Raw genomic sequence first — 15,767 nt, 5'->3', positions numbered from 1 at the left:
CAATAAAAGGAAACGGTGCCTACATAGAAACACTGTGCCTTCTGGAGGTAGTGCGTACATTCCTAATCATAATAGATTCATTACACAAAGAATATTCCCTGGTGGAGTCAGGGAAAGAGATACAAAATGTAAACATTAAAAAGCATGCTTTATTAGAATCAACATTCACATTGGTAGAAATGGCTATTGCTAAGCAGAATAATGATTTGAGAATTAGTATCTATGCTTTTCAGATGTCCAGAAAGCTTGCAACAGAACTGAAATCTGAATACAACAACATTCTTGGATTTGTAATCCTCTTCATACTGAATAGAAAAAAATGTGTTTGGAAAGAATGTTTCTGTACTAAGTTGTTTTGTCTTTATTCATACTTAGTATGAAAATATCCTTTGTTAAAGTCAAAAATCATTCCTAAAATATTTAGATCACAGTGTTTAGATCACCAGGAAGCAATTGTTTTAAATTCAGATAAGCATGATCTTACATTTTGTGTAAGAAATTGAAATCAATTAGAATGGTTTTATAAAATTTTACATAATTCTGTTAAGCCATAGTGATTTTGTCATTGTTGTGTATTTTGTTTTCTTTTGTACTTTATAGTTTTTGGATTAAATCAAATGTCTGTGCTTGTCATCTTGGTGATACTTGCTCCTGATGTCGAGGGGACCTGTGCTGGGGCATAGAGTTGAATAAAATCTTATGGAAGCAAAATACCTTACCTTAAGATATATCCATGCTGTCTTGAATTAAACACTTAAAAAGCTGCCAGAGTTGTGGCATAGGGCAGTGTGGGATAGACTATTACTTTACTTCTCAGCATCAAAAATGAAGTACTATCATTGCTTGCTTGTACTGTCTTCTTTTTTTTTTTTTTTTTAAACTCAGGCATGTTTTTTTTTTTTTTAATTTTTATTTTATTTATGATAGTCACAGAGAGAGAGAGAGAGAGAGGCAGAGACATAGGCAGAGGGAGAAGCAGGCTCCATGCACCGGGAGCCCGATGTGGGATTCGATCCCGGGTCTCCAGGATCGCGCCCTAGGCCAAAGGCAGGCGCCAAACCGCTGCGCCACCCAGGGATCCCCATTGTACTGTCTTCTTGACAGGAAATAATGCTCCATTCCTATTAGTTGGAACTAACAAATACGGTACTTTTGAGGTTGACTTTATTAAAGGGGGGAATAGAGTATTATGGGACTAATTGAGGCTTTTAGAGAAAGATTTAAGGCAGCAGAGATAATAAAATAGGAAATTGAGTTTGAAGAGAAGATGGTGAGGCCAGATGCATCAAAAACATTTTTAAAGAAACTGTGATCCTTAAGTAATTTGACGTGTGTTTTGTGTATTCCTTGATACGATAGATTAACAGCATAGGTATGAAAACCATTTGGCTCAATTAGACAAATCCTCTTTACCTTTGAGGGTGGGAAGTCAGGGGAAAGGCAGGCTCAGCTGCTATTTACATCTCTGACCTAGGCTCCTATTTGACCTAAGTCTATCTTGATGCAGCAGCACAGGCCAGCGAGGAGGCAGTATCCTTTCGCCGTGAACGCAGCACATTTAGGCGCCAAGCAGTACGGCGCCGGCACAATGCAGGGAGTAACCCTACCCCTCCTACATTGCTCATCGGATCACCCCTAAGGTATGGTATTTTAAAATTCCACCAAGCTTAGCATGCATGTTAACAGACCTTCTAACCTGTTCTGTCAGTCTGAAGAAAGCATTCAAATAAGGCTTTTCTTTTCTCCCCGGTTTCTCTCCTATGGTTTTTAAGTTCTTGGAGCTTTCTCAGCATGTCATCATGAGTCTGTTGCATTATGCATGCCTTATGTTGCACTTTTTCAACAAAATGATCAGATTGGTGTAGCAAATTTTAAATAGCAAAATTACTTTAGGGTGGTTATATAAATGTAAATAGAGGCCTTAAGTCAGCTTTTCATTTTTTTCCTACTCCAAATTAATATTAATGCAGCATCTTTTCCCCAACATCTTGACAGGTTAATAAGAACAAATATGGACTGAGTGGTGAGCTTGTTGAGGAATATAGATAACTGACCTGAGCTTGATAAACTAGCTATTTTATTTCACTAAAATATGTATTTTGCATTGCTTAAAAATTGGTGTCCTTTATTTCATAATCACTAGGACCTGGTAAATTACATGGAACTAAATAAAATATTCCATTTATAGTAAAATATGGTCAATTGGATATATGTGTATGTATTTGTGTATATCTGTGTTGAATTTCTCAACTTCTGCATAGAACTGAAGAAAAAACATTTTTACTTTTCCCAATATTTCTAATTAAGAAGGCATCTATTTATAATATTGGGAATAGTTTTCCATTAAAATTTTAGTGTTTTATTCTCCAGTGTGTCTTAGGAGACAAAATATTTGTGCTCTATTTTAAGAATACAAATATGGACAAAAATGTTCTACTTGTGCTTGCTTAAGCAGCGCATGATGTCATATACTTTAATTCATCTCTGTGTTGAGAATCGCCATTACCAAATTATTTTCCTACATTTTAGTTTGACATTCAAAAGGAAGAGCACTTGATGACATAACTGCTGTTAATGCATGGTAGATTCCAAAAGCCAGACTTCTTCCCTTGATAAAATCTTGTTCTTGAGAGTAGCAAAATGTTTCCTTTTATATTCCCCTGGGATTTAAGACTTGCTTAAGACTTGCTTATTTTTCTGGATTTTACATTTTAATCAGGAACTTCATCTTTTGTAGGTCATGTTCCTAATTAATCCTACAGTAATACATAATTCTGTAAAAAGTAGTGTGGATTAGTTAAACTGACACTTAAAATATAAAAATGGGAAGGCAGCAGTTCAAAAAACATTTGGTCTAAAAACCTTTTCTGAACACTGTTGCTTTTTGTGAACCCTCCTTTTCTACGTGCCTTCTCCTCTTTTCCTTTGCTCCCTGAACTAATTTTTCCTTCTGCTACTGGATTGGGGGTGGAGTCCCAACCTACAGAAAGAGCTCAGCATTTCATTTTATTTTTTATTTTTTCTAACCGCTTCATTTTGCCTCTCGAATAATACTTGCCTTAAACATGTTTGCTTTCTTACTCCATGTTGATATTAATCGTTTTTTTAGCTTCCTCCTTTTAGTCTTTACAAATCCTTTCATTCTTTGCCACAAATAAGCCTGCTGGATCCTACTCACCAAACAAATGCAGACAAATTACTTTTTTTTCTTTGCCTGGTGGAATATTAAAGAACTCTAGCCAGTCATGTAGAATTTTGTAGGGTTTTAAATACATCACCATTTAAATGAGGATATGGTATGAAGCTTATTTGTAAAGGGCTAATGTTAGAAATTTCAGAAAGTCTAGTAGTCAGCATGTAGATTTCATTAAGGTTTCAGGATCTTTCCAGTATAAAGGTTGCATGTATCTTAAATAGGCTGACTTCATCATGGATGAGGTAAGATAAAATTTAGTGTAGAGAAATTAGAAGAAACACCAATTTGAGAAAATATTTTATTAATTGCAAAAATATTCAGGTAGAGAATACTGGTGTTAATTTTCAGTTTGACTTATGTAATAATCTCAACTTTAAGTAAATATAGGGTGGCAGGGTCATGGAAGAGTTGAAAACTTGTTTGTCTAAAGGAAATGGAATAGGAGTAATAATAATTATTTATGTAAATACCTGTAAAATATACTAACTTATTTTAAACTTTAATGAATAGTGTAAGTGATTGACAGTCAAAGCAACTTGGTAAAATATGTCTCCAAGGATTGTGAATGAATCATAAATTGCTTCACAAAGGGAATTTGCAAATATTTTTTATAATTGTTAGACTATCCTGTTCCATAATTATTTATAAATGTGGGGGTTTTTTTCATTAAGTTAGCTTTGTAGGTAGGTTTTATAGACCTTGACAGTTCGTCTCAGTTACTAGAGATAAAAGCAAAGATCAATATTAAAAATTTTATGATACTAATATTGAGTTAGTTCCGTATTTATCTATTTTTATCAACCCAGATATGGTATCTTTTAGAATAATTAATGAACTGGAATGAAAAGAAAGTAGTGCATTTTGGGGAAGGGAAAAAAGATTTACTATATTCCTAGGTTTATTTTTTAAAATATTACACGATTGAAAGATCTGGAGTCAAATAAGGTCATAGTAATAAAAACAGAATCCATGGTTAGAAATTTATAGGGACCATTTCGTGATGCTCAGGAATAAATCCACCAAATATTTGTGAACTGTGTTCAAGATACTCTTGAGTATTCTTTGGAATCTGGCAATTCATAAGAATAATGTGATCAAATTCTTAGAGTTTATTTTTTAGTTGTGGAGACACATACAAAAACAACCAACATATAGATAAGGCAGAATGTGCCAAATACTAAATAAGTGGTACAGAGGACGGAGACCAAGACCAGCTATATTTTTTCTACCATTTAAATTGGACATGTTAATTACTAAGATTGCATGTCAGTGATGCTATTAATAGGCAATAGTTAGACCTAAATTTCTACCTTTCCTTTTACTATGTTGTAAAATAGTACCTTTTCTCAAACTGGTAGTTTTGATATATAATTGGCACTGTAAAGAATATTAGTTCCTGTAAGTTATTGGTTAGATAAAGTACAACCTGCCCGGAGTAGTGTTCCTACCAACTTCTGCAAAAATGATGGACTTTGTTGTTGTTGAAGGATTTTGAAATCAGGAATTTAAGGGACGTAACATTTATGCCTAGCTTTTGATGTTCAGAAACTTGACAGCCACACAGATTTTCACTTGTTTCTTTGGTTTCTTTATTCTGGAGTTGATTTCTATGTGTTGCCTGTTATTTTGAAAACCTTTTTATATATTTGGATATGTTGAGGATTACTGTATTCTCAAATGTGCTCACAGTAAAATACATCTTTACTGTTATATACCACCTTTGACTTGAAGTGAAAAAAAAAAGTATAGGAAAATTTGTTTGTTGAGTACATATCGTATAAAGTTCTTCTGTCTTCTGAATCAGAAAGGACCTAGTACTTGAACTACTTAAAGGTTTTATTCATTAGAATTTTCTCCCTTGTGAAATTTGGTCATTTATGTAAGGTTTTGTGGATAACTTTAGATAGATTTTTGAGGAAGAATAGCAGACTTATTATGTATGTATAGAAGATACAACCATATTTAATTAGTTTCCAAGATCATCTCTTGATTTATGTTGATTGTACAAAGATTCTACTCCAAAGAAGTTAAAATACTTTCATCATTACTTGCTTTAAGAAAATAATACAAGTAAGCATCGACAAGTCAGCATTGTGTAGATTTCGTTTTTTTCATGGATTCTGTATATTCCTCTGCCCTACCTAGAATATATACTTTTCTTTGGCTCTAAAAGAAGCCTGAAATGTGAATGTTCCAGATAGTGATGGTTAATAGAACTTTCTGTGTGGTGGATATCTGTATAATTCACACTGTCCAGTGTGGTGGACACTTGTTACTAGCTCCTGCCCACTCTGGTAGGTTTTAGCTATGGCAGCCACAGGCTACTTTGTGTGGAGGAAAGGAACTAAGATTTGAGTTTAGGTAGTCACGTGTGGTTACTGTAGCAGATAGTGTAATTGCAGAGTATATTCTGTTGCCATAACCACAGGCTTTAGCAACATAAGCAATATTTTCTACTTAGTCTTTTATTATATGGTTACTTCAAATTACAGCTCTTTTCACAGTCTGTGCAGATAAGTTTGTTTTATAGGCATCATAGAAGCCATTGCATTGAATTCAAAACATTAGAAGTTGATACTCAAGAAAATGATAGAGTAATTGAATGAGGCTATCCTAAGCAGCATTCCTTTTTTTTCTAAAAGTCTAATTTAATAACAATGCAGAGTTACTTTGAACCTCATGTAGAGAATGACATATAAGTCATGAGTTTCATTACTTTAAATTGAGTATTATATGAAGAACATTAAAATTCATAATATTTTAAAATAAACATCTAAAATATAAAATGAGTTAATATAATAGTTTCTTAATCATAGATTTTTAGATGATTTTTATAATTTTAATAAATGACAAAACAAAATACTAAGTATTTTAAAAAACTCTAAGATTTTAAAAAGACCGTAATACACCCTGAGAAATTACTGGTTTTCAAATTACTTTTAAGATTTTCTAAAATGATGGGTCCTTGTTATTGAAACAATGAAATGGATCAGAGGAAGGTAGTAGCATGTATATAGAGCCTGTGGCCTTCTTTAAAAAATATGTAGGCTTTTCACAGAAAAAATGTTTAATAAATTCATCACTCTTCCAGCATCCCAGCATCATTTGTATTTCACTTGGTTGAGTCGGTGTTTGTTACTCTGCTTCTCTCGCATTAGTTTGTGATTTTCCTTTGATTCAAAATTGTCACTTTGGTTGCATATGATAAAGATTCTTTGGTTCTCAAGTGTATAAAACCTTTGTTTTATTGTGACTCCAAGATGCCAGGATATTTGAAAGAAGAATTCTAAAATTCTTATAAAGGTTATAAATAAAAGTACATATTTAAACTGAAAAAGAGGATTTATTTGTCAGGGACCAGCTACAACCCACATATATTTAACGTGCTTGTATTTCTTTGCTGCTTTCTTTGTCCTCGTACTAGAATTTTGTTGGCTTGCTGTGGGAAAAAGTCACAGATTGATTAGCTTACATGTACGTTAAATGTTTGCTGTGTTCATCACTATGAATCAGATTTCTAAGGACCAGAAGATTTAAGGGCCCAGTATAATCCCAGTATAATCTGTGTATTTTACAAAGTTTGTTAGCTCTTTCTTAGGTTATGTTGAAAAAAAAAATCAGGTTATGTTTCGAAATCAGTTTTCTATATTGACTTCATTCTAGCTGTTGTTTTTTTCTTTTCTTCCCTGTAATGTCTCCCCAATCCATGTTTTTTCCTAGCCTTCAAGATGGTCAGCAAGGCCAGCAGTCCACAGCCCAGGTCAGAGTCCAGCCCCGCCCCCCTTCCCAGGCTGCAGTGCTCAGTGCTAGTGCCTCCTTGCTGGTGAGAAATGGGAGTGTCCACTTAGAAGCCTCACATGACAATGCATCTGCTGTAGGCGGCAGCAGTTTGCACGATGAACTTGGTATGCAGGCCTTCTGTAATCTTGGTGGTAAAAAACTTGAATGCAGCAGATAATGGGTAACAATGATTGTTGTTCTTTTGTGAGATAGGTTTCTTTGGAACTATGCATAAGAGCACTTGTTATAGGATATGTCCTGTGTGTGAGGAAAATTTGACTTGCTTTCGCCTTTTTTGTTTCTCTCAACATTTATTCTACATTTTTTTTTAGCATATCTATTACTGATAGGTAGTTAAAAGGATTAACAAATGTTTATGCGTTAGTGTTCTCTTATAATGTGTCGGGCAATTCTGTTATTCTTTGGGACTTGTACCATGTAGGAAATGTTGATTTTTTTTAAAAAGTTATTTTGTTTAAACCTTAATTTCTTTGAATTCGCTGAACATGCTGCAGGAAAGGCAAAAGGCAAAAATACTTTCTAATGGTGTATTTCTAGAGAACCTTTCTTTTGGGTGTTCTATATTTCACTTCAGTGTCTGTCACCTAAAACAGACTTACTATACTCTTAAATGCAGTACTCAGAGGGTGCCATGGCTCTCTACTACTATCAATAACTATATCAAGTTTTTTCTTTTTCCTATTAATATATCTATAAATATAAGTTATTAAGTAGTTAATGCTCAGAGGAGGTGGTATAGTTTAAAATCTCATTAATGCATATCCACTTAAATAACTGTTTTGTCCCTTAAAGACAGTATTTATACTGTTTTGGTTTCTGTTTCTCTGTATAATCCATCTTTCTTGTGTTCAGAATGTAGATTAATAACATTTAAGTCAATACAATGAAGAAAATTTTGGTATTAAAAAACACACAGTTGAAAGCATTACATTTGCTCACTGTGATTTTGTTTATCCATGTTTAGAACTGCATTTCATTTATAAAGATGATAATCCACTTGACACTTTGGAAGGATGTGCAGTGTAATGGGCTCTTTATTGACTCTTCCTATTTTGTAAAAATCCTTATTAGTTCCAGAGAATTAACAAGTATTAGATATGCATATTGATGAAAATAATTATCTTTAGCAAATCTTAGGGAAACTTGAAAATGGTCACTAAAAGAGAAGGCAATAAAACATTTAGATTTTAGAGTGCTTTTGCTTTTGCATTTATAATTTGAAAAAGCAAAGGAGTTTATAAGGGTCCTTAGTTTTACTTGTGTTGAAATAGTGATACTTTTTTTGGTTGCAAATATATTCAATTAATGTCTTTCACTATTTCTCTCAGATTAACCCAAAGTCTTTAGGAACAGAGGATTTGTCAGTTTGTGCATATAAAATTATAGTGCCATCACTGTTGCCCTTTGGGTCTCTGGTAGTAGATTTGCTAAAAAAAAAAAAAAAAAAAGCTTAATTTTGATCCATTTTGGATTTTTTGACTTCTGTCAAATGGAACATAAAATGATGCAGTAGATGATTTTCCTCTATGAAACCTAGCTTACTTGAAAAACTTGATAAGAGAGCCTTCGTTGTAAAATATCATCCTTAATCCACTTGCAGATTATTGAGAATATGTGCATTCATGAACTCTACACAGTTCTGAAGATGAAGGTGACTTTAGCATCTGTGGGTGAATATTCAGAATGTTGTCTTGAAATTTGGATTTTTTTCTTATTGTTGGCCTGTGGTAGCTGGATGCTGCCAATTGAATGTATTGTGATAATTAGCACAAAACAAGCAATCGGTTGGACAGCGTATACCTGTTCCATAGTAAATGAAATTGGCCAAAAAAATCCTGAAAATGGGCTGAAGTTGAACTTAAAGGATTGGGTAGAGACGCTGATTTTTGTAATACATTCCACTAGAATATTTTTGTTGCAAGGTTTAATTTCTACATTATAATTAACAGTAGTAAGATAATTTTAGATAAATGAATTTGGATACTATATACTCAGATGTTAAAGTTAGTCTTAATATTCCCTAAAAAAATGAAGTATTCAGAAATAATTGTTTCCAAATTTAGCTGCTTCAGTTGAAAATTTTTAAGTGTATAATATTTACACGTGAAAATGTATATATACACAAAATATGTTTATATAAAACATTCAAACATATATATATATATACACACTTTTACATATATATGTTTGAGTGCATTTAAGTGTTTGCATCTGTACACATGTATAGGTAATAATTGGCTGTTTAAGCAGAGGCATAGCTTTGTGGATTAAAGGAAACTTGCAGTCAGGCACTGTTTAATTCTAAGCCTAGGTAGTTTTCCTTAACTATTTTCTACATCTTTACTTTGTGGTGCCATAGTAGATAACCACATTCATTTCCTATATGAAGCTCTGAGAATTCTTATTTCTCTTTTGAATTTTAACTAGTGCTTCAAGGCTACCAGGTAACATTAGACATGGTGGAAAAATTCACTGAAGATAGTATTTTATGGATTTTATTAGTAGCTTTTTCAGCAGATGAGACTGTGTTTTCAGCATACTTAACTCAGCAGGCATAATTGATAATCATAATTAATGTTAAAAACTGAATTATAAGTATATAATTTAGAACCTAGTTGGAAAAATTTGGGTGGTTTTCTTTCTTATTTATAGACTTCTGTGCAAAATAAAAAAGGTTCAAGTGATGTAAGTGACAGATAAGTTTTGAAGTTAACACTTGAAAAAGGCAATTACTATCTAAGAATTTCTCAAGTCTTCAGTGTAACCTGTTACTTTTTTTTTTTAAACCACATCTTAAAGGTTAATTTCCTTCTCAGTAGTCTTTTAGTGGACTCATTTTTTTGCAGTTGATTTCCTCCTATATTCTGAATTAGGTTGCAGTTACACTTAATAAAATAAGTTGTGCTTAGTGCCCAGATAAGTCACTTGGGAGACTGAATTCAGGTAGCCTTAAAGTTCTATATCTTATAAGCTTTTCCTATGAAACTTGACAATCCCTTCACAGTTTTTATGTTAATCTCAGCATCCTCTTATAAATTAAGACTAATAAATTGATATAATGATGCCTGTATTGTTGATAATTAAATTCTTTAATATGTAGCTCATCTCAGAGGAAATGTTCTAGATAAGATCTGGTAAAGCAGGAAAATTTATGTGGTTTTTTCTTTTTCCTGTGTATGAAATTAGCTGTGGTCAGTGGTGAGGATATGCTTTGAAAAAGTATATATAAAATTACATAAAATGCTCATGTAAAAAATAAACTGGTATAGACAAGAAATAAGGACAAATTTGTATCTATGTTTAAAATATAAAATATGTAAATATAGGTGATAGTCTTTTGATGAATTTAAGACTTTCTTAATTTCGTTAATGCATTAGAGGTTTAAAAAGTAATGTGTGAGTTGATTTTTCTAAGGTTTTCTTTTGTTTCATTGCTATGTAAGGATTGACAAAGAAGGTATTCTTTGAGATAATCTGCTTTACTACAGAATTTATTAACTTGAAAATGTGGTCAGCTCTAGAGAAAGTCTTAAATCTGGCTATACCCTATTGCCCTTTTTATTAAGCGGTTTATAACAGCTATGCATTATTAAGCAGAAAAATGATTTGGAGGCTTTTAAATTTTTTACTTTAAAAAACAGAGGCTTAGATGATACTTTCAGTGGTTTTTATTAGAGTTAGTCTTGGTGTTTAAAAAAGGTTATATATATTTATGTACTAGTCTTAGCATTTTGTGCTACATTATAGGCACTTTTCCTTGTTACTATAAATACAGTTATGAGGGTATAAGGGATCTGATTCTATACTTCAATGCCCTGTGTTATGGCAGATCATTTTCATTTATCTAAACAAAGAGTCTTTTTGTAGCAACCTTGACCTTGTTCTTTATTGTTCTTCATTGTTATTTTTAAGTACAAAAAAGAATACTGAATTCTATTTTATTTTTTGGGGGGAAGAGTGCAACACAAAGTATATATAAATGAAGGTAAATGTTTATTTTTATTGAAGCAGTAAAAATCCTTTATTATAGCTAAAAGGAAGAAGTGTTAATAAGTTTGGGGATATATTCTTCCTTTTGATAAAGTTAGAATGTGCTTTCCCCATTCTTAGGAATATAAGTTTAGAAATAGAAAATATAATGAAAGTGAAGTCATCTGTAATTTCATCACTTAGAGATATTCGCTTTGAAATTTTTAATTTTTTCCTTCCTGTCTTTTTTAATGCATACAATTATATACTTTTCTGAAATGTACTTGGGATCATGATGTGTGACTTTTGTGCTACTATATGAGTTTTGTATTTTGCTTTTTTCACTTAGCATGTGTGTAATATACCCATGTTATTAATTGTTCTTTAATTTGTTTGTGACAGCAAAATATTTTCTCTCTTAAATCTCCATGAAAGGCAGTGTAGCATAATAGACTCCAGAGTCAGACTTCATGGATTCCAATCTACACTCTGCTGCTTACTAGCTGTGTGACCTTTTTCAAGTTATTTTCTCTCCCTGTGTATCAGTTTCCTCATTTATCAAAGGGTCAGTAGAGGTTTATGGTGAGGATTATATCTATTAAAATGTGCAAAGCAATTAGAACAGTGCCTGGCAATAATAAGTCAATTACATAAATAATCATTGCTATCATTATTAACATTATTTAATCATAATATATGCTTTAGGCATTTTGTAGAAGATAACTGGAGAAGATAACTGAGTCTGGTTGAGATACCCAGTTTGTTTTTTGCTTGTCCATGTTGTGAAGAACTCACTAAAGTACTAGATTAGATTATCTACTTTTGAATATTAACATTTTTAAGATTCTAAGTTAAACCTGATTAATATATGCATTAACTGAAATCTAGGTTGGATTCTTCAGTGGAGGACACCATCCCCCTAGCCCCTCACCAGTCACTTACTGAAATAAAAGAGAAGTTTGCATGTCTCTCAGACAGTTTAATGGGAGCTATCCCTAGCAGATGGATTGGTTCTGTTATCTTCCACATGTGGCTTCCCTACTAGTCCATGGTAACTGTTCTAGTTATTGACTTTATCTGAAAAACAGGAAGGGAGGTATTGCTAAAAAATGTAAGAACAGTTAGCCTGTATCTTTCACATTGTGACTTGAGACATGTGCCTGTCACTTTCTCCCACCTCCTGTGGGCCTATACATAGTCATACGGCAACTTCTAGCTGCAGGACAAGCTAGCTAGCAAATGTCCCTAACTAGGTGGACATAAGCCCAGCTGAGATTCAGTGAGGAGAAGGTCATATGAAAAGGAAGAGGAAAGGATGAATACTAGAGGTCAGTCATCAGTCTTTGCCACAATAAGCACTTCAAATCAGTAAGATAAAGATTAATAACTAGAAAAGTTGAGAGTTTAAAAAATAAAATGGTTTGCAATCATAGGGAAATAGTTCCACTTTACTCAATTTTTTAAATTGCAAATTAAAAACAAGGTTGAGATATTTTTTTTCTTTGAATGTGTAGTATGTCTATTATTGGAAAAGGCCTGAAGATTAAATGTTTTTGGAGGGCAGTTTAGAACTATAGACTAAAAATGCCGACAGCTGTTAATCTACATATTTTACAAACTGGCAAAGATATATGTACATGGATATTCATTGTAGCATTGCTTGTAATTTTGAAAACCTTTAAGCAATCTAAATGTCTATTATTAGAGAACTCCTAAAAGAAATATTACATAAACATAGTATAATACTTAGAACTTGATGCATCTTTATTATTGATAGGAAAAGTTAAGCTAGTTAATAAACAAAAGAAGTAAATTTTAGAAAGTCTATATGAGGAGAGGGGTCCACTTGTCTTAGAAAAAACATACACAAAAATTATTCATGAGAACACAGTGGCTATCTCTAAAGAGTGGGGAACTTTTTTTCATTTTATATACTACTTTGAATCTGATGACACATAGTATTTTTAGAAATGAAATGCATAAACAAAAGAACAAATATCACTCTCCAAAATATTGATTTATATTTTGTAGGAATTCCATGTATTGTCTCATACTCTTCCATCTACTTAGACTTCTACCTGACCAGTCTTTTTTTCTTTGTTTTTAAATCAATTTTATTGATACATAATTTAGGTGTGATAAATTGCATCCATTTAACATCTACAATTGATGAGTTGTAACAGATGTGCACATCTGTGAAATACTACAATGGACATACATTTCTATCATCTTCAAAAGATTCTTTGTTGCCTCCATTGTAATCCATCCCTCCTCCACCCCTGCCACAGGCAGCTGCTGCATTCTTTGTCATTATTGTTTTCCCTGTTTTAGGAGTTCATATAAATGCAGTTGTAACATGGCCTTTTGCACCTGATGTGATACTTTTGAGTTCATCATGTTGCATGAGTTAGTTTATGAGTTTATTCTTTTTTGGGCTGAGTATTATTCCATTGTATAAGCATATGTGTATTGTATATCCATTCATCTGATAGGCGTTTGTGTTGTTTCCAGATTTGGGCCATTGTTAATAAAACTTAACTGTCTTCAGAAGTGGTTTTACATTCTCACCAGCAGTGTATATGAATTGTGCTTGTTCCCATTCTTGACCCCGTTTGTTATTGTTGGCCTTTAAAGTTTTGGACCCAGTGATTTTTTATCGTAATTGTAGTTTAAATTTACATTTCTCTTAGGACTAAGGAAGATGGGCATCTTTTGATGTGTTAACTGGTTATACATATATCTTCTTTGTGAAATGTGTCCAAATATTTTGTTCACTTTTAAAATTGGGTTGTTTTATTATTGAAGTGTCAGGTTTTTTGATAATTTAGATGTAACTAATTTGTCAGATACAAATTACAAATATTTTCTTCCATTCTGTAGCTTGCCTTTTTGTTTACCTGATTATTTGTAATGTCATCAGTATTTTTGTTGTGTTGTAGATTTTACCAAGATAAGAAGGATATTTCTTTGAAAAAAGATGTGAGCAGATGATGAAATCATAGCAGAATATGAATTTATCCATTCACTTTTAGAAGGTTCACCTGATCTGGGGATTAGGCAGTGAGAATGGAGACTTAAAGAACTGAGACTTGTGGTGTTAAGTCAGAATTAGAAGACAATGGCCATGTCAGTAAAACATATCAGTATATAAATCTACTTTACTGTTGCCAAGCGATAGAGACCTCAAAAACTCTCTTCTAAACCATTAGCCTCTTTCTTCTCATACCTGCTCTTTTCCTTATTCTTCTGTTTGAAGAACCTAGCGTAGTGTTGAACATCCGAGGAAGAAAGACTGATTCTCAGTATTTAAACTTTTAATTACAAGTAGCATAGTGATTTGATTACCATTGTAGTACAGTAGTTAAAGAGTTTTTAGAAGCCTACAGCTTTTTGTCCAGGACAGGGGTTAGCAATGGCCCATGGGGTAGATCCATTCAGCTTGATGCTTATTTTTATAAATGAAGTAAAATAAACATATGTGTGTTCTGTGGCTGCTTTCATGTTACAGTGGCAGTCATATTATTGCATCTGACCGTCTGGCCCACAAAGCCTAAAGTATTTCTTTTCTGGACTTCTATAGATTAAGTTTGCTAACCCCTGGTCTATGGAGGAACGAGTCCATTAACCTATAAGCAGAAATAAAATGAGCTATTTCTGTCAAAGTGAAAACTCATGTTTCCTGGGAGACTCCTAGGTACCGTTCATGAAGATAAGGATGGTGCTATCCAGGAAACTGGAACTAGTCTTAAAGGTCTTGTCTCTTAAAAATATAGTAATATATTCATTGAAAGAGCATTGTGAACACAATATGCCTCACATCAGAAATAAGCACTTTTTGTTGAATACATAAGTTAGTCATGTAGATGTGTGTGGTCCTCTAACAGCTTTCTAAAAAGCACTATATAAAGCTGCCTCCCTTGTGTCTGGCTTTGCTCTTATAGCAACTTCTAAGAGTTACTATAAGAAAAAAGAGAGATAGTTTAATAGCATACCAGGATTAGGCTTAGAGGATGCAGAATTAACAGAGGTGAGAAAGAAGGTCCAAAGAAAGAAATCAAGAAATGTAAGAAGCCTCCTTTGTTGTTGGTACTGAGAGGATTAGAAAAATCCTGCAGATGATCTGTCCTAGTCATTACCTCTTTCCAAGGGACATAAATGAAAGAAGTAACATCAAGAGTGCAATAGGGGTTTCCTAGCTGAGTGAGCAATCTTCATACAGTTTGTGCCAGGTAGTAAGGAATTTTATTGAAAGGATGAGTTAGAGAATCCCCTTGATTTCTCATGCTTTTTTATCAGTGTCATGCCAGTGTTTGAGTTTGTCTGCTGCACCATTCGTGATTTCAGGGAAGTGTTTCGAGTGTCCTTTTCTTTAAATCAGTATCTAATTTTGCTCATCTTCCTGTTGTTCATCACTTATTTATTGACTTAATGGTTGTTTGAAATTCTCCTACCTAAAAAAATGGTTTTGTGCAATGAAATGTAATTTTTTTAGGCATTAGCAATCTATTGAACATTCAAAACCAAGAAACACCAGATACCTTAACTTTTTTTTCTTTATCTGTAGAGGTGCTGTCTTGTGGCCAATACCATTAAGCCTGAAATTCCAGCCTCCAGTCTTGTTTATTTTGTCAGAAAGTAATTGTTTTCTTTTAAAATCATGACAGAGCTGTTCTGTCAGATATAATTAATTATGACCTGGGAGTTGACTATGATGAGATAACTTAGTTTTTAATCCTAATTCATGTGAGAAAGACACATTTCATTGATATTCTCCTCAATTTATATTACTTGTAGTACAGTA

The 15,767-nt window shown here is 33.0% G+C and overlaps 1 protein-coding gene across 9 annotated transcripts in view; it reads left to right on the top strand.

The window, feature by feature from the left end:
* Nucleotides 1–15,767, top strand: part of PCNX1 (pecanex 1) — a 163,651-nt gene that overhangs the window by 71,023 nt on the left and 76,861 nt on the right. For 4 of the 9 annotated variants that reach the window (XM_041759632.1, XM_041759631.1, XM_041759629.1 and 1 more), the window contains 2 exons: nt 1,508–1,640; nt 6,917–7,101. The exons of 3 other annotated variants lie outside the window; for them this stretch is intronic. In XM_041759632.1, the coding sequence (XP_041615566.1) occupies nt 1,508–1,640; nt 6,917–7,101 (318 nt within the window). The remainder of the gene's footprint in view (nt 1–1,507; nt 1,641–6,916; nt 7,102–15,767) is intronic. 2 more of the 9 variants (XM_041759633.1, XM_041759630.1) reach the window with 1 other exon arrangement.

The sequence above is a fragment of the Vulpes lagopus genome, chromosome 6, assembly GCF_018345385.1.
Source record: "Vulpes lagopus strain Blue_001 chromosome 6, ASM1834538v1, whole genome shotgun sequence".
In the NCBI taxonomy this organism is placed as follows: domain Eukaryota; kingdom Metazoa; phylum Chordata; class Mammalia; order Carnivora; family Canidae; genus Vulpes; species Vulpes lagopus.
This window is presented reverse-complemented; position numbering and strand designations above follow the sequence as displayed.